Genomic DNA, 18,875 nt, shown 5'->3' on the forward strand with positions numbered 1-18,875 from the left:
CCATGCGGTGTTCATGGCTGAAACGAACACAACAATGAGAACCAAAGACGGTTAAGGGTTGGTTGTGTGACTTGTGGTTGTCTAGGTATACACTAAAGTTCGACGGTTCAAAGATATCAAATCTACCGATTGATCGAGTATATCCGACATAAGTTCACTACGGAAAGTTCAAAGGGAAACCTACTTATCCAGATGCAATTAATCCTTACTTGCGAATCACACAGTTTTTCATGCATACTTCCGTGATATAGCCATTCCCCATTCATGTGGGGGATTGTTGGGTTTTGGATGTATTTAATTAATATATTAAATACTTAAAAGAGGGTGAATGGGAAATGGAGGGAAATAAAATTTTTGAGTGAAATTTTAAGTTCCCCCCCTTGGCAAATGGGCATTGTCCAATATTGGAAGAGGAAGAGGTTTTTTATGGGTATATAAGCAATTGCTCTTCTTCTAGCTCTTAAAGAGTTGAGAAGAAGGCAAGCCTCGCGCCGTCGTCGTCGTCGCTCGCTCGGCTCGGCTTCAGCTTCGGCTTCGGCTACGGCTTCGGATTCGGATTCGGATTCGGATTCGGATTTGGATTTGGATTTGGATTTGGTCAAATGATCGATTGATTGATTAACTTTTTGGACCAAATTTATTTGTTAATAGTAAAATATTAACAGAAATATTATTAAATATTTGTTTTAATAACAGAATATTAATATTAAATCCAATCCGTTTTTCTATTTTGGTAATTGTTAAGTAAATGGCCATTTATGTAATGTCATTTATGCTGTGGGCGTTTTGCATAAACAGCCATTCTGAAGAGTTGCACCTCTTCAGATTTCAGCCCAACTTTGGCTATAAATACAACACTATTCTGCTCAGAATTTCACTACGATTTTCTGAGTTTCTTCTCCTTCTTCTGCATACTTTTAGCATCAAACAAAGCAAAAAGTAAGTGTGATTTGCTACCGAACTTTGTGTTCGCTGAAACGCTGGGGTTTGAAGTACCACTACACCAGTGTGTAATTCGTTCTATCCTGGGAGGAAATAATCCATAACATTGGGTACTAGGAGGGGATTAAATTCCTTAAGGAAACACTGTGAATTCAGTGGGCTCAAATTGGTTTTCTATTATTTCATTGCTCATTTCTGTTTATGTTCATCTCTGTTTATATTCATTTATATTTCCAGAATTATTTTACAAATACAGTTAACTAACAGACGCGACATTGCCACTAACTGACTTCGACAAAAATCTTACCAGACTAGCCTCACAAAGGTACGAAGTAAGGAAATACTCAACTACCTCCTAACCTACAACCTTATACTTGACCTCCACAGCTTCTTATCAAGGGCCATATCCTTGGAAATCGGAAGCCTCGCCATGTCTTGCCTGATCACCTCTCCCCAATACTTCTTAGGCCGTCCTCTACCTCTTATCGTGCCCTCCAAAGCCAGTTGCTCACACCTTCTTACCGGAGCATCTGGGCTTCTCCTTTGTACGTGTCCAAACAATCTGAGCCTCGCTTCAAGCATCTTGTCATCAATATGAGCCACGCCCGCCTTCACCCGAATATCTTCATCCCTAATTTTATCCATCCTAGTGTGCTCGCACATCCACCTCAACATCCTCATTTCTGCTACTTTTATCTTCTAAATATGTGAGTTCTTAACATGCCTGCACTCAGCCCCATACATCATGGCCGATCTAACCACCGTTTGTAAAACTTGCCTTTAAGCATCGGTGGCGCTCTCTTGTCACATAGGACTCCGTATGCAAACCTCCACTTTATCCACCCACCCCAATATGGTGTGTGACATCCTCGTCGATCTCTCCTCCACTGGATAAACGAACCAAGGAACTTGAAAGTGCCACTACTTGGGATGACCTGTGATTCAAGCCTCGCTTCCACGCCCACTTCCCTCATCTTAGTGCTGAACTTACACTCCAGGTATTCCGTCTTCGTCTGGCTTAGCTTGAAACCCTTAGACTCAAGAGCCTGTCTTCAGACCTCCAACCTTTCGTTAACACTGGTTCTCGACTCATCAATCAGAACTATGTCATCGGCGAATAACATATACCATGGCACCTCCCCTTGAATATGGTGTGTTAACGCGTCCATCACCAGGGCAAATAAGAACGGGCTAAGCGCAGAACCTTGGTGTAACCCCATAACAACCAGAAATTGCTTAGAGTGGCCTCTTACTGTCCTAACCCGAGTCCTAGCCCATCGTACATGTCCTTAATTGCCCAAATGTAGGCAACCGACACGCCTTTGAAAGGGGCCAAAAATTAAAAATCAAAAGAAAGAAAGAGAGGGACCAAATATTAACACCGAAGAAAAGGTTTGGGATGAAAAAAAAAAGGATTGTATAGGAAACAAGCACGAAAGGAGGACCGTAAGATCAAAAAGATCTACGGTCAGAGATAACCAAGTGATACGCTCAGCTGGAGTAACATTTTTCCTTCTTTTCCCAAAATCCCCTCATATATTTTTTCAACCCCCAAATCCCCCTCGTATTAACGCCGCTCCTACACTACCCTACCTCTCACATTCACAGAAAACCCTAGCCCGTCTCCCGATTCCGGTAAGTAGTGCTTAGCCTTTAGCTTTCTTCAAAAATCCATATTTAATCCGTTTATCAAATCAATTGGTGAAATTTTTGACTGGTAAATTCAGGTAGTCTTTCAGTTTGCTTCCTTGTTATTTACAGTATTTTGTTAATGTTGAAATACTAATTTGTCTCTTTATGCTATTTGTACACTTCCTTAAGCATTTGACTAAAGTTGTATTTTGATGGAATACAGTTAAGGTAGGGTGTTGAAATTCAATCTACAAAAGTCTGCCAATTGTTGGAAAAAAGGTTGCACTCCATTTTTTTGTGTGTGATGTTTTTTCTTCCGAAAATAATGGTTGTGTCTGGGCCTGCTTGCGCGCACCTTCATTATTCCACCGGTATCTGCTATTGGATAACTCTGCCCACAAGGCTTTCACTTTTATTTGAGAAAGGTTACTAGCCTATCTCAATTATTGTTTTAAAAATGGCAAAGTAGTCCGAGTTCAATTTTCAAGTGAAACAGATTGGTCTACCGCCTATGTCTCAGTTCCCCAATGTTCCTAGTGCCAATATAATCTCATGTCCAACACCCTGATTTGCTAGGTTTATGCTTGGTCTACGGGCTATGTAATGGTCATGGAGCTGAGAGGAAGAGAAATGGAAAAGCGTTCTCCCTCAAGAAATCATGGAGGGAGGGAGAGAGAGAGAGAGAGAGAGAGAGAGAGAGAGAGAGAGAGAGAGAGAGAGAGAGAGAGATCTCTAGGAATTTGATGGGTTTTATGTCCATATGGAACTCACTAGGCATTCTTACTGAATAAGACTGGCTAGAATCTTTATATTGGAACGGAAATCTTTAAGGTTCTTTGATATGCAACTTCTATATGGATTAATCGCCTTTTCTCAATGATATCCCTTATCTATAAAAAGAAGGCCACTTATTGTACAAAACAACATCCTTAAGGTTGCAATATTGATATTGGACATCTTACCATAGACTCTTGAAGTGAATTATGTTTGTTGTAATTTGTTCTTGACTGTGTTAGTAACAACGTTTTCTGACTTTCGTTGTTCTGTTGACTGTTGCCAAAACAGGGTGCTCTTTGATATGTCTAGCAGGCAAGATTCAGATATTGATGATGATTTCAGTGATCTTTACAAGGAATATACTGGCCCCATTAGATCCAACACAACTAAGCCACAAGAGATAACAGTGACAAACAAAAGGTCTCATGCTGGTTCCGATGAGGAAGAGGACGCCCCCGACCCCAATGCTGTTCCGACGGACTTTACTAGCAGGGAAGCAAAGGTTTGGGAAGCTAAATCTAAAGCTACTGAGAGAAACTGGAAGAAAAGGAAGGAGGAAGAATTGATTTGTAAAATATGTGGAGAGTCAGGCCACTTTACCCAGGTACTGCTTTGTATTATGGTTCTTATTAGTGTTCTTGTTACTACTATCTTGGGTGGCTTAGGAGGGTGAGAGATCTTAAGGATAACATGACTGATAACTGTAAATATCTACATTTAGTCAGTCCATTCAATCTATAATTTCCTATGTTCCTCACCCTTTCTCTGTAGGATGTTAATGCATCTCTTTTCCTGAGAATAATTGGTGAGAGAAGTGAGAACTAGTTGGTTTCTTTTGTTATCACAGTTTTGCTCCTTACTATATCTCCTTTCTTTTCTGGTGAAAGGCAATCGATTTCATTTTACTTTTCTGTCAAGTTAACCACAGTTATCAGATGTTTGTAGACAAAGAGCTCCTTTTGTTTGTAGATATACTGGGCCAGCTGGCATCATGTAAACTGGCGCATTTCACTCATTTTTTGCTTTTTGCCTTTCCCCCCATCTAACTTATGAATTTAAAAATCCTTTTTTGGGTGGCTTGGATAAGTAGGAAAATTAAAAATCCCATGACGTATCTTTCTTGCATATACTGTTAGCTTGGTAACTTAAACTGAGGGATGAAAGAGCAGTAGACATCATCTGACAATTTTTTTGCTTATGATCCTTCTGACTAAAGGTATAACTAAAGCAAAATTTGTTAACCTCTGTTCATGCGTTGACCGGGATAACCCCTTTGATAATCCCTGTAATCCTTTTGTTTTATGACAAGTTTTTCTGCATGCCGTTTCTATCAGCCAACCAGGAATCCTGTCCATAAGATTTTGGATGAAAACAGAAGAGCATATGAATACTGTTTAACTATTATAAAATAGGCTGCCTATACAAAAAACAAAAGGGTGTGTGCCTTCCGTACTTGTCAAAAGTTTTTTCTCAGAGACCCACAGAAGAGCTTATGCAAATGTCAAAGTTTATGTTGTTTGCTAAACAAACTATGTATAGGGATGTCCATCTACTCTTGGAGCGAATCGCAAGTCTCAAGATTTCTTTGAGAGAGTGCCTGCAAGGGAAAGCCATGTGAAAGCTTTGTTCACTGAGAAAGTTATAAATCAAATTGAGAAGGATGTTGGCTGCAAAATCAAAATGGAGGAGAAGTTTATTATAGTTAGTGGGAAGGACAGATTGATCCTAAGGAAAGGAGTGGATGCTGTACATAAAATTAAAGAAGAGGCAGACAAAAAGGGTCCTTCTAGTTCTCAGGCGTCCAGATCAAGGTCACCTGAGCGCAGAAGTCCTGTTAGCTCTCGTGTACGTTCTGATTCTCAGAGATCCAATCACAGCCCTCAGAATGCATCACAGTTACACCATAGGTATGGAAGACAAGAGAAGGTTGTTGATGATCGCGGTCATGATGGTTTTCACAAAATTGCAAGGGGTAGTTCACAAGGTAGGAAACCAAAGAGTCTTTCTCTTCGACATGTAGAGCACAATTAGACTTTTAGCCTCATTTTGGATTCTTATTGTTCCCTTCTACATGTAACTTTGGCAGTTAAGTTTTTTGAGTATGGACTTCACAGGCTTGTTCTGATGTTGATTTAATTTCATTCATAATGTGCGTTGCTTATCTTTTTCTTTTTGTGGCAGCAAGAGGTAAGTTCTTTTCAAGCATTCTGTTCGATTCTGATGTAACATTCCTGGTGGTCACAAATGAAAGGATTATCCCCCATTGAATTTTCACTGAAAGTATGTAGAGACTCGTTTGCTTCAGATGGGTTCACTATGAGATTTTAAGATACTTTGCCATGTTAAAGCTGCCATCATTGTTAGAGTTCTTCAATGGAAGTGCTTAACCCACTCTTCATTTGATGAAGCTTATGGTAATGATGGAGCTAGAGGTCGATCAAGCCAGTCAAAGTCTCCGGCACGCCCCGCTTACATGAGTAACTCGTATTATTCATATGATGGTCATGGTCAGGGCAGGGGCATTTACAGGTCTGATGGTTGGGATGCTGGTAGACATGGTTCTGACATGAAATCTAACCGTAACTTTGACTACCCCTCCATTCCACAATCCTTAGAGAATCTTGAATTGGACTACCAAAAGGATGCTATAGATCTAGGAAGAATTCGGGATAAGGAAGAAGATGAAGAAAATCAGAAGCATAGAGAGGTATTATGAAGTACCTAAAATTTGATCTTTTCTTTTCTTTTTTCCATTTTTGGATTATTATTTTATTTCAAATTTCGCTTTGAAGAAAGGCGTTCCCCGAAGCCATAGTGCTGATGTGCTAAATCATTTTCCAGTCACAATCTTGTTTTGGTTTATCAAATGTTAGGCCATCAGAGAAGTAAGAGAGAACTACATGAAGAAATTGGCCATCCTTAGAGTTGAACATGCAAAGCAATGGGAGGAGTTTCTTCAACTTGATGCCCTGAGGAGGCAACAGCTGGCAGGACAGCATGTGTCAGCCTCTGGGTTTGGCAGTTACAATCAACAGAGTTATCAGGAGTATGAGAACTCAGCAGGTAATCCACATTATTCAGGACCCAACATACCAATGGAACCAAGGGGAAGGTATCCAAACCCTATGGATAACTACCATCCGTCAAGGCCACAAGACAGTTATGGTGACTTTCAGCGTCAGAGGCGTGATGATTATGGGAAAGCCTATAACCGATACTAATTGGGTAGATTGGAGTTTTTTTGTGGTGAGTTGTCTTACCCTTTTGACAAGCTGAGAGCACTGAGTTTCATTTTATTTCACCTAAAGCATTGGCTCTGCCATTTTTAGGTGGCTGTGCCCTTCTCGTCATAAAATGTGTTCTTTTAAGGGTATATTTACGGAGGTTCTGAAAGTCAATATTTGGAATGGAGAAAATGTTGGATAGGTTGGCAGATGATTGATTCTTATACAAGGTTTTGTAGCTTTTCTTTACTTAGATGCATTTAATTAAATTAGCACTTCATAATTTTCAGGATGCAAGTTGGTGGTATCCTCGTTCACTACGATGAATCCGTCTGGTTATGTTTGGAGATGTAGAAAGATCAAGAGAGATTCTGACTATGGTACTGTTTATGCTGTAAAAACAATTGAATCGGGGTGTTCTTATTTGGGGTTAAATTATATCTTTATCTACACTAGTGAAGTTTGAGCTTTGGCATGAGATTAGGAAATACTGAATATCATGGTATAATTGCCAACTTTTCGGTTCCTTCAATAGAAGATGCTTTGAGAAGCTTTTCATCAAATGATGAGTGATATAATTTTCATAATGCTGGCAATTATAGAGAGTTAAATCTTCTCTTAAGCCAACAGACAAGGTTCTGCAGATTATGGATTTCTTTCTTCTCTTGGATGATAGTTTAGCAGTTTTTCTTCCCTTGGGGATGCAGTTTTGTGATGTCTATCAGGATTCCATTGGGTAGAAGCTTTCCTCTAATAGTAACATGACACCTTTATTATGCTGTTTAATTTGGAGAAATTGAGGGGGGGGGGGGGGGTTAAAACTATAGGGTTTTGCCTTTGGTCGTTTAATTGTTTTGCACTCCAGAAAAGGTTGTAATGAATTAGTTGACCTAGATGCTAATTGTGCCTTCAATTCATCGACACAAATGTAACTGTGGTGCTATATTTATCTCCTAACAGAATTCGTAAGTTAGTGATCATATGCAGTAAGTGAAATTCCGAGAATTAACATTGTCGTACATAAATACATGAACTTAGGAAGCAAACTCTCTGGATAATTAATATTAAAAGTAGTCGCTACTTATTCTCGTATTTTTAAATCTAGGAGATGAGACTTTAAATCTGTTCAATCTGTCGGATTCTGTTACACCAATATTGTATGATTGTTTGAAAGTATTCTTCTACAGTATTACATAAGATATCAGGAGAGGGGAAGGGGAAAGTGAAAATTCAGGCCGCATTTTCCCAGTATCATTAGATTGTAAGCTTTAGTAGACTTTTTCAAATTAGAGGTATATTAGTATTTTGATGGAGGGTTCGAACACCCTTCCACCGACAAGTACTGCTTTTTTATCCTAACAACAAACCCGGTTTAAGAACAAATGGAGTCGGGTAAGGATAATGTACACAGACCTTACCCCTACCCGGTGAAATAATGTACGTTTATCCAAACAGGAAAAAAAGAAGGAAAAAAGAGAACTATAAAAGCACTGATATTTCATTTTAACAAAAATGTGATAATGATAACGAAAGTAATCAGGAATGGAGACATGCTAGTGTCCACTGGGAGAAGAAGTCCAAGGCATTTTATTTGTCCAATCAATACTGGAAATGGAGTTATAACATTCTTCTTTGCTACACTTTCTCCCGCAGGGATGGTCTTCCTATTTAAACTAATAGAATGGACATTCCCTTCTCTATATGAACAAATCAACTATACAATATATCTCATGCCATTTTCCTTGTAATATATTATGACAAGACTCTCAAACAGCAGGTATTGAACCTTTTGGAGAGGCGAAAACAGAAACAGAAAAGACAAAAATACGACCTACGCCTAAAAGTAAACAGCTATGTAATGGCTTTCAACACATAACTGATCTTTTACAAAAAGGAGAAGTAATTGAAGTGTTGGTGAGAAGTGTGTTCCAGCTTCCTTTGACCACACTTAAACCCCTTACCAACAGATGGCCGACGATCTTGAGCAGCATTGTGCCCCGAGAGTGGAGAGAACCAAGACAACAACCAAAAATTAATATGTACATCTTTATTGTGTCACAGTTCTACTTCATGTAGATCTTCACCAAATCTACCACCATTCATCGAGGAGTGCGCCAAATTAGCATCACTAGGCATGAATGATGATGGAGGCATACCCAATACCTCACCAAGTGGTTTTACTTCAGATTTATTTGGGGTGAAAGCATCAGAAATGCCTCCGCTCCATGATGCAGTTCTCCGTGACTGACTTGACAGGGGGCTAGGTCCAGTAGTTACCCCCTTGTTAGAGATGCTGTCCATGCTTGGAAATCTCTGCATAGGCATGGTTGATGGAGGTGCAGGAGACTGGAATGACCCATTCACAGCAGAGATTGAATTATTCTCACTATTTCCTGAAGTCTCTTGCTCATTGAAATGACTATCAACTGTTTGTTCAACAGGGGACATTGGCGTAGGAACAAAGAACTTTGCATTTCCAGTAGCAGGTTTCATGGAAGGAACAGAAGGCGATTGGAAAAGATTTGTTGGATTACCTCCACCTTTATTGAATGTGTCGACATACCTGCCAAAAGAGGGATGAGAATAGTAGGTCAGCTTTCTCTAGTTGAGTCACAGCAGGAAACACTATATGCACTTTGACCTCCTAGAAATACTAGCTTTCATCGCCTATGTCCATATTTGTAGATTAAAACCAATTACACAGTCAATGAAATAAAGAAGCTGGATGCAAAACATTTAAACTAATAGTTTCCTCATCATTTTTAGGAACAGATAGCTGCAAAAACCTAACATATATCTTCAGATGTAAAACCAAAAAGATTATAAAGCTTTGTCTGCTGCTTTTTTTGAGAAGGAAGCGCTTTGTCTGCTCCTTGTTAAATCGAATTATGTATTTTATAATTTTGATCTACCAGGAAGGACATCATCAAGTAATTAGTCCAAGTAGACACTCTATACTCCTTCTGATCAGAACAATTCCTTGTCAGTTCGTCCCAAAATCCTTACTTCTTTCCTTCCATGACAAAGCTGTCTCCCTCCAACAATTTACATTGACAACTCTTCACAAAGCAACTTACTTTTTTTAAGTCCAAACTAAATTTTAATCATGTTCTTTTTCTAATTTAATATTAATAATCTATTAAAGCAAAATACTTTATTCTTCGTGCAGTCAAAGTGCGTCATTTTAACAGGATAAAGGTGTATCCAGGATCCGAACACCATGGTAACCAAAGAGCAGACTCACAGTTAACCTAAGCCACCAAAAACAATCAGCTGGCCCCTTGTTATTACTTCAACAATAGTATGTTCCAATGGTCATATATCCTACTGAAACATTGAATCATCCGATATACTTCTATAAAGGAACACGCCAATATCACTTGCCTTGACCGAACAGCCATCCGACTGCGTGCTGAGAATTGGTTAGTGGTCGGTGGAAGTGGTGGGATTCCTGAACCATTATCAGCAGAAGGTGGACTCTTCATGTCTGGACTTCCGTTGCTAATAGAACCTTCACTTTTTAGTACACTATTCAAGTTATAATCGGGTGCCCCGCTCTGGAAAGCAGCAGTGGTTGGTGGTGGTGCAAGAGCTGGTTCCTCAGCAGGAGGCGCAGCACCTTCTTCAACCCATCTTTTAAGTTTTTCATCATAATAAAATTTATTTGTTTCACCCAGTTTGGCCTAAAATGGATCATAACAAATGGAAATAAGTGTGAAACACAAATCCAGAGGATCACAATGTAGAAAATAACAGAGCAAAACCTCATAAAGAAATAATGTACCTGACGGCCTTGTCGGGGTTTAAGGACTAATCCAACCGTTTTTTGGAGAAGCTGAGAGCCAAAACTAAAGCGACCAAAGCGTGATCTACCTGCAGCTGCTGATGAATTACCTGGTGTGTTACTTGAGCTTGCTTCCTTTGATGAGTCGACATGATCCTATACAAATTGAACAAAAAATTCATCTTTTTTTAAGACCAGACAGATCAAGCCCAATTAGCCACAGGGTAATACCATTACATACCTGTCTAGGAGTTCTTCCAAAGTCGGGCTCTGAAACACTTCTATTGTGCATCGTCATTCTATTGTTGTCAGCTGCCCATTCACTTATTTTCTCCATGGATGCTGAAGGCATCAAAGATGACATCGCCATTGTCGATTGACTATTTGAGACTCGAGGTCCCGCAGACTGATAATGATGTTCATTCCCTTGTGGACTGCCGCTTGTTGTTGAAGGAACCGGCGGTGGTAAGCCCCCAACCACACGGTGAGCAGTGCTATCAAAAAGGTTAAGCAATTTACCAACCAACTTTGCAGGAGCCAAATTTGTGGCAAACCCTCCCTGCATGCAGAAAGTTCCCACTATAATTATCTGTGGACCATCATATTACAAAGGTAAGTGTATCAAGGGCTACCTCTTGGTGTGTTTTGATCCTTTCTTCAAGAGATGACACTAATTGTCTCAATGTTTCTATCTCAGGAGTTCGGCCAGTTTTAAGCGATTTAGACAACGCTTGACAGTACCTAAAAATTAGAAATGATAAGCCACCAGCAGTAAGGATTTCCAAAAAATTTATAGTAGAAGTAAAATCTTGGATACATACTTCAATGCATCTGGCGTTCTCCCAACTTCAGCTAACATGTGTGCATATACAAGCTTGTAAGGTTGAAAAGGAGGAAGAATAAATTGAGAGTTTCCAAGCACCTTCGAGTATTCATATATCTCAGTCCTCTGTCAACACAGTATTTCATCAGTCAGCATATTCACTTGCATTACTCCACTAATGGCAGTAGCACAGAGCAAACAGATAGAAGCAGCAAAAGAATGTTTCATTTTTCTTCTTTATGAAAGGCAACTTAATAGGACCTGAATAGCCTCTGGACTAGCATAAGTTCGGGGGAATTTCCAGTGATCAGCGCCAACAAGACACAATCTTGCACTGTCTGAATATGGTTCAATGTTTGCTTCTGCCACCAGATAACAAATGTGTGCAGCAACAATCTGAATCACAATATTAGAGTATGAAGCATACAGACACAGCATAGGAGATATTCTAAAGAATGAGAATATGAATATGAAGCAGAATACATACATCACTTCTCTCTTTCCACAAACAATCACCAAGATGAACAAGCACCAATTCATCATCCTTTGTTCTATTTGCAGTGATCACAGCCAAATTCTCCTCCCAATCGTCAAGCATGACATTAGCACCAAACTAAGATAAATAGAAGAATAATCAAACAAGCTAATATTCCCAGCAAAGTATTCACTAAATCTTTAATAGATTAATAAACTAAAGGGAAATAACAAAAATAGAATATTTTCACAAAATGCCGAAGAAGAAAAAAGTGATCTGCATATGTCTGTATTTTACTACAGAAATGTAAGGGTTATGCAAATAGTTTTACACCTCTGACAAAAACGCCCTATCCTCAAAAAGGAGGTAAATAACTGTTTAACCTCAAAAGAGTGGAACTCTTGATAAGTCAAAACACATACTTGTGGTTCCTTACGCCCCGGACACGGCCAACGCCCAGTGTTCTGGGCTCGCCTAATAGAACATTATGCAATTCTATGTAACTAACCTTGTAAATTCTCAAATTTGCTTATAAATCGTTGACTATTCAAAATTACTTTTTTCTTAATCATAAATCATTAAGTTGAGAGTATTTTATGTCATAATTAAAATAAAAATTATTGCACGATATCCACTAAGACTGCTATGATTGTTAATTTTAAATAAATCTTTCATTTAAAAGGTATTTATTTATTAACTTTTGTTATGTCTTTACTATATAATAGTCCATAATTTTTTATAATTATTTTTCTAAATATTTATTTTTTAACGTTTACGAGATATAATACTTATTAATTTAATAGCTCAGTATTAGCTAGTAACTATTTACAAATAATTAGTTATCATGATATTGTATGGTAAAATATGTGTCACTTTATTTACTTGTTGAAACTTAATAATAAATGATGCTAGAGAATCATATTTAAATTATGAATTATGTTTTTATATAAATTCTCTTTCAAATAGAAAGCATATTAAATAAAAGGAGTATTTTAAGAAAAATATCAAATTATAATATCGAAATTCTTTCACGATTCATGACTCCTTAAGAGATACATATAAGATTTCGTATCGAATACATTACTTTTTTGATGTTTGAGTTGTAACGACGTTGCAGCTAATTTGCACATTATGATATATGTCATACTTTCGTATTATTCATAGTTGAATTATAATTTATAAATATTTTAAATAGATTATTTGTTATAATTTTGTGATTTTAATATTATTTTATTATTATTTTTTATTTCATACTATCTTAAAATTCTTGAAATCAGTAAAATTTAAAGATCCGTGGGACTTACGCCCCATGTCTCAGGGCTTACGCCTCGCCTCGTCAGAGGTAAAATGCCTCGCCTCACGCCCCGCCTTTTAAAACATTGTTTTCAACTTTAAAAAGTCAAATAACTGTATGCCTCTTTATTCTGTAATTGTACTGATTTTGGAGTAGAATCTAGTTAAAGCGAGATACTTGAATATATATATTTACCAGGATCCCAACCTACTAAAAAGTATGTATCTTACTAGGATCCCATTCCAGGGGCTCAGGAAAATCATGTAAAAATATGTTGAAGCTGAAAGGTAAAGCCAGCAAGCCAAGAAAATAATAGCTGTAATAGAGCTATAAAGACACACCTGAGCAGGCTGTTGAGCGACATTTGCTGCAATGGGCATGCCACTTGGAGCTGTAGATTCTGGATTAAAGACATCAGCTGGTTGACCTGCAATTAGCAGGCAGAGTGTCCGCAAAGGTGATCCTGCTGTTAATTGTCGGAGTGCCATTTGCTTCACAGTTTCGACATAAAACTACAATTGTTCGTAAAACGATAATGCATTAGTACAAAGAGGAATAACATGAAGAGGCTGGAGTGTGGAGAACCGGACAAACCTGATCACCAAGTTGTGCAGCGAGAACAAGAGCTGGACCCCATAACTGACCCTCTTGTGCACATTGCAATGCTTCTTTCTTTCTTCCAGAAACTAGAAGACTTTGAACTTCAGCAGCAGTAGTCTAAAGCATGTCCAAAAATATTAGCTGATCAAGCAAATAATCAACTTAGCAACTAGGAAATAAAGATATAAAAGAATTACCCGCAACTGTCCTTCAGAAGGCAATTGCTGCAAGCACTGGGAAACAGTACCATATTGGCTAAATTGTGTACCATTCCTCTTCAGAGATGCAAACAATTTGGCAACTGCTGTTTCTGGAGCATCTTCCTGCTCAAATTACCAAACCAATTTAGCAATAGAAACTGGTAAGTTGAAACTGTAAGTTCCATAATATTAAGACATGGCTGCAGAAACAAAGAATGAGAAAAGATTTAGATCAAATGAGGTGTCACATCTTCCAGCAGTGGAAATCACCAAATAGAGCATAGGTTAACAAAACGAAGTCCTCTATTCCTAAAGTTTGCTTTCACCTAATCATCAAAGTAGACACAAACTAGAAAAAGTAAAGTTCTCTTGCATCTTGCATCGCAAATTAGTGCAAATCATTATACTTTGCAAGATACGCTTTGTCTCGCAACAATTTGTCCCCTAAGCTCTTCTTTCCCAGCACATATGCAGCCTGCTTCACAATTTTGCTCAAAGAGTAGAGCTGAAGGCCTAAAGAAATATTTCTTTGTTATTACTCTCTTGTTCCGCATTTGTTTGCCGACTTTCTGTTTTAATATGTCCAAAGTGTTGACCTCTTTCCTGAAATGGCACATTTCAAACTAACAAAAACTATGTACTACTTTATGTATTTCAAATTTCATGTAACATTACCAACTTCTCTACTTTTCATATTTCAAGTTATTATTTTAAACTCGATATAATAATCCATACAAACATATTACTTTTAGACTGTGTGTGTGTCAAGGTGGGTTCCAAATTGTGGCAGGTGGAATATTTCTCAGGAACTTTCTTTACGGTCCCACCGAACGCCTTCATTACTTCCGGGACAGGACTTACACATTAACATGCTGCTAGTATGTACAATTCCTTTTTTAGGTTGATAGTTTGATAAATAAAGCATGACAGCGTTTATAACTAATTACAGGCATGTTATGAGAAAAATTCATTTCCACTTTACCTTCAACAAAGTATCAGTACCAAATGGGGATCGAAGTTTCCCATAGTATTGACATGCTATTTTCAGCAATGACAGAAGCAACCTCAAAACTTCCCCTTTCCTGAAATCCACGTCAGGGAATAAAGGGTTTGCAATCCTCTCGTCAATCCATTTATTCAACTCCTTAATACCAGCATTTCCACCAACCAAAGGACCAGGGAATGGATTTCGGCAGAGAGTTTGGATATAGTCACATGCCCCAGTTGCAAGGCTTGAACTGTCGATTCTCTCTGACATCACATCCATCAAGTTAAGCACAGATATTGAACCTCCAACGGGATTCTTCATAGAGCACGCACAAACACTTTCAGCAATTAGTAAGAGTTTTGCACTTCAAAAATAGTGAAAAGAAAGGAGAAATATAAGTTCGAGTCTAACCTGGCTGCCAAAGGATGAGCTATCATAAGAGCTATTATCTTTCATCACGATCAACTTTCCACCAAAACCAAAGGTGACCAAAGCATGAGGAGGACGACCAGCAGATGATCTTCCTGCGGTAGGAGCATAAGGATATTGCTGGGTGTTCTGAAATGCTTGTGGGGAATAATTGACTGTGTTTTGACTTCCGTAATAATCACTTGAAAGATGCTTCTGCTCGTTTTGCTGCATTGTCGGCTGACTAAATTGCTGATTAAAGCCCTGTGACCCAGCCGTTGCTGAGAAATTACCTTGAGTTTGATTTGATTTCCCATGGTATGAAATTGTTCCCTCATACTGATTAGACATTTGCGGACTAACATGGCTGCTAGCAGAAATCTCTTGGCTGTAGTGATTCTCCAATGGCTGGTTCCCCCTATATTCTGACACAGGCTCACTCTTGGCAACATTTTCGGTTTGCCACACATTTGAGTTTTGCTGATTGTATTTACCAAAAGACCCATTGTAATCATGCCCTCCACTGCCAAATCCTATGGATCTACTATTCTCATTCTGCCCATATGCACCATAAATACTTTGATCGTGATTGGGAGAAAAATCTTCAGATGATACCCAACCATTCTGATTCAGCTGGCTCTCACCTTGAATAGTTGATTGACTAGATGAAGTATATGTGTCGAGAGAGCGCCACTCCATGGCAATGGTATCATAGTACCAACCGGGGTATTGAGGATCAAAAACCATATGCGAAGGGTATCCATTGTTTACTTCTGAAGCTTGATTCCACTCAGTCGTAATCCCACCTTCATCACGCGACTGAGACACCTGATTCCAGCCTGTCACTACCCCGCTCGCATCACTTGCCTGAGAAACTTGGTGGTTCCAATTCGCTGCATTCTCAGTCGCATCACTTACCTGGTGAACCTGATTCCAATTATTGACACTTTCAGTGGTCCCGCTCTCGGCTACAGTCCCAGCAACAGACTGAGAAGCTTGCTGTAAGTAAGAGACTTCTGACTTTCCATCAGAAACAGTCCAGTCAGCAGCAGAATTATCTTGTACATTGGCTGTTGAGTCATCACTAGAGACCTGATACCACTGCCCAGTATTTACATCAAATTTCCATCCTGGATAAAGATTCTCCCAATATTGACTGTTATTTTGATCTTCCCCGCCTGCAACTTGTTCCGTAGTCGCATTATAGCCAAAACCATCTTGATTCTGCTGCATGTACGAACTAGAACTGTCAAAATTCGCGGAATCATTAACTTGATCAGCTGATACAACATTTGACCCCACATTTTGATTCTCCCCTGTGTTTCCAATAACAACTCCAGTATTATTATTCCCCAATTCACTGAAAAAGTCAGAGTAAGATCCAAAAACCTCTGTATCACCATCTGTAGCTGGATTAGAATAAAACACACTCCAGTCAACCTCCTTTACACCAGGATTGGCGGATCCACTAGTGTGATTTTCCTCCTCCTCCTTTACATCAGGATTAACGGATCCACTAGTATGACTTTCCGACAAATCAGTAGTTACCTCAGTCTCCAAATCACCATTGCTTGACTCGAGCAAACTATCTAATCCGCCCGAAGTCAATGACAGTAAGGAGCCACTACTCTTCTCTCCATCCCCTCCCTTTATCACCAAAGGCGGTTTAACATCACTATCAACTATTTTATCATCCCAAGTTCCTTCCTTTTTAACTCCACCTAGATTTTCCAATCCAGCATTATCATTAACATCATCACTGATACTAAGATTAGCAAATGCTTTAGCCTCATCAGATTCATTCCCATCAACCGACACCGATGCAGTTACCTTAAAATCAATGTCGTCATCATCATCATTCACCAATTTATCAAAGAAATCTTCATCTGTTTGATCCTCCACCATAAATGGAGGATTTGAAGCCATTTACTCCCCTTAACCCTAACCCTAACCCTAACCCTAACCCCAACAAATTTCTCTAATTCAAATCCCAATTAGATTAAAAAAAAACCCAAATGTTGAGATCCAAAAAACCCCTTTTGAATTTAATCCAAGAAAACAAAGATACAACAAGATCTAGGGTTTTCTTAAGATACCCGGAAGGAAAAAAAAACAAAAAAAATGGGGAAATTGTTGCTTCAATTTAAAGAATCAGACTAATAGGGGAAAAAACGAAAATTTATTGAACAAACTAAATTAACTTACAGATCGCGAAGCAAATTTCACCAAGCTAATTTGGCTTATGTATGTATATATATCAATAAAATACAAAAAGAAAACATTCAAATATTTATATATGCATGTTTTCTTCTATTCCTATTTAAGATGTGAGAAGAGAGGAAGAAGAAGACAACCCCTCCATATCGCACCAAAAAGTCCCCAACTTTCAACTACTCATAAAAAATTAAAATAATAGTAATAAAAATTTAGTATAAAAAAAAAATACTTGGACTGATTTATATTTTTGCATATGCAAATAGTTAAGACTGATTTTTTTTAATTTCAGCCGATATGTATATTTCCCTTTAAGGTCCGATTAATTTGAATTTACGTTGAAAAGTCCCACTTAGAATAAAAGACAACTCAATATCCAGGGTTGATTTTAAGCCTGAACCGTTAGTAGCAAATTTGCAATATTTTTTCGGAATAAAAATGCAATTAATAGTTTAATAGTAATTTTTTACACTCTCAATTTAATTTAATTGATCATAATATATTACTACTCTTATCAAACTTTATATTGTTACCCATAATTAACTTTGTTGTAGTCTAAGTAAATATTTTCTACATTGGATGTGTATAATAACAAAATTTCTTTATTTTTTTATTTTTTTGTCCTACTCACCTATTTGGGATAAAAAAAAAAAGGACCTCTCTGTCCTAGATTTGCTGGAAAATAAATAGAAAGTGACAGATTTGGTAGAATTTGACTTGATGATTGCCATGCAGCAACTCTCTAAGTGGCTGGGACATGTCATATTTATTATTTAATAAAACTTTATTTTATTGAGGCATATTTTAATTTTTTTGTACCTGTTCATAGTCCTAATTTAACTGTATTACCAGTTGCTCGTGAGTAACTATGTAGAAAATTGAAAATTTTGAAATACCTAAATAGAAACAAGATAAAGTTGAATTTAAACGTCCTCAAAATGATTTTCATTATATGAATTGCGAGCTTTAATTAAATCTTGTTACCTAATTAAGGTTTTACTCGTTATTATCTTTATCTCCCCGTGATTTTCATAGTAATTTTGAACTTTGTGTTTCAGTTCTTTATTTAGATGATATCAATTCCCAGTCTAGTAATTTTCCCTTTTAAATCATATTCTATTTTCGCTTTACTTGTTAAGTATAGTTTGTTATTTGAATTGTTGTTACATGTCGTTTCCTAATGTATCGTATTGTATTGTATTGTTTGATGAATACAATGTTTGGATAAATTGTATTGTTTGCCGTCGTTTCATGATGTCACGCACTAACAATATGAAGAATAAACTTGCAATATTATTAAGAAAAAATAGAATACGGAGTAGAATTATTATATTAAAAAGTAGGTTAAATGATAAAATATGATTATTTAATAGTAAGGAAGGGCAACATGAGAGAAAAAAAGCAAGGAAACAATCGATCCGTCGTTTTCATAAAGTGACACTTTCGTCGTTACGAAACGATAGATTTAACAATACGATACAATAAAATTTAAATAACAATCAAAACAAATATTA

General features: G+C 37.7%; 2 protein-coding genes across 6 annotated transcripts; one reads left to right on the forward strand and one right to left on the reverse strand.

Annotated features, from left to right (window-relative positions):
• LOC109231255 lies at positions 2,472-7,245 on the forward strand. Of its 5 annotated transcripts, XR_002068780.1 has the most exons (8): positions 2,472-2,577; positions 3,640-3,955; positions 4,891-5,335; positions 5,533-5,538; positions 5,760-6,058; positions 6,225-6,597; positions 6,681-6,777; positions 6,866-7,245. XR_002068780.1 is itself a non-coding variant. In XM_019396855.1 (7 exons), the coding sequence occupies exons 2-6, from the start codon at positions 3,653-3,655 to the stop codon at positions 6,570-6,572; spliced, it is 1,401 nt and encodes a 466-aa protein (XP_019252400.1). In that variant the 5' UTR covers positions 2,472-2,577; positions 3,640-3,652; the 3' UTR covers positions 6,573-6,597; positions 6,866-7,245. The 5 variants fall into 5 exon arrangements, 3 of the variants coding, with proteins under 3 accessions (XP_019252400.1, XP_019252403.1, XP_019252402.1); XR_002068779.1 differs by having other exon boundaries at positions 6,225-6,777; XM_019396855.1 differs by lacking the exon at positions 6,681-6,777.
• On the reverse strand, positions 8,133-17,533 carry LOC109231256 (protein transport protein SEC16A homolog). The gene is made up of 13 exons (XM_019396859.1): positions 15,151-17,533; positions 14,734-15,054; positions 13,749-13,874; positions 13,546-13,668; positions 13,293-13,463; positions 11,670-11,795; positions 11,444-11,578; positions 11,181-11,308; positions 10,992-11,100; positions 10,601-10,918; positions 10,360-10,515; positions 9,960-10,258; positions 8,133-9,138 (listed from the first exon to the last, which is right to left on the reverse strand). Exons 1-13 carry the CDS (start codon positions 17,071-17,073, stop codon positions 8,631-8,633), a joined length of 4,443 nt encoding a protein of 1,480 aa, XP_019252404.1. The 5' UTR covers positions 17,074-17,533; the 3' UTR covers positions 8,133-8,630.

Source organism: Nicotiana attenuata, chromosome 8, assembly GCF_001879085.1.
Source record: "Nicotiana attenuata strain UT chromosome 8, NIATTr2, whole genome shotgun sequence".
In the NCBI taxonomy this organism is placed as follows: Eukaryota; Viridiplantae; Streptophyta; class Magnoliopsida; order Solanales; family Solanaceae; genus Nicotiana; species Nicotiana attenuata.

Bases quoted from the DNA above. Each gene is read 5' to 3' on its own strand.
- LOC109231255 (XM_019396855.1), top strand. From the start codon at position 3,653: ATGTCTAGCAGGCAAGATTCAGATATTGATGATGATTTCAGTGATCTT. The intron at 3,956-4,890 runs GTACTGCTTTGT...AACTATGTATAG, and splicing joins AGTCAGGCCACTTTACCCAG to GGATGTCCATCTACTCTTGG. The intron at 6,059-6,224 runs GTATTATGAAGT...ATCAAATGTTAG, and splicing joins AAAATCAGAAGCATAGAGAG to GCCATCAGAGAAGTAAGAGA.
- LOC109231256 (XM_019396859.1), bottom strand. From the start codon at position 17,073: ATGGCTTCAAATCCTCCATTTATGGTGGAGGATCAAACAGATGAAGAT. The intron at 13,669-13,748 runs GTAATTCTTTTA...GACATGCTTTAG, and splicing joins CTTCTGAAGGACAGTTGCGG to ACTACTGCTGCTGAAGTTCA. The intron at 11,796-13,292 runs GTGTGTCTTTAT...TATTTATCTTAG, and splicing joins TCGCTCAACAGCCTGCTCAG to TTTGGTGCTAATGTCATGCT.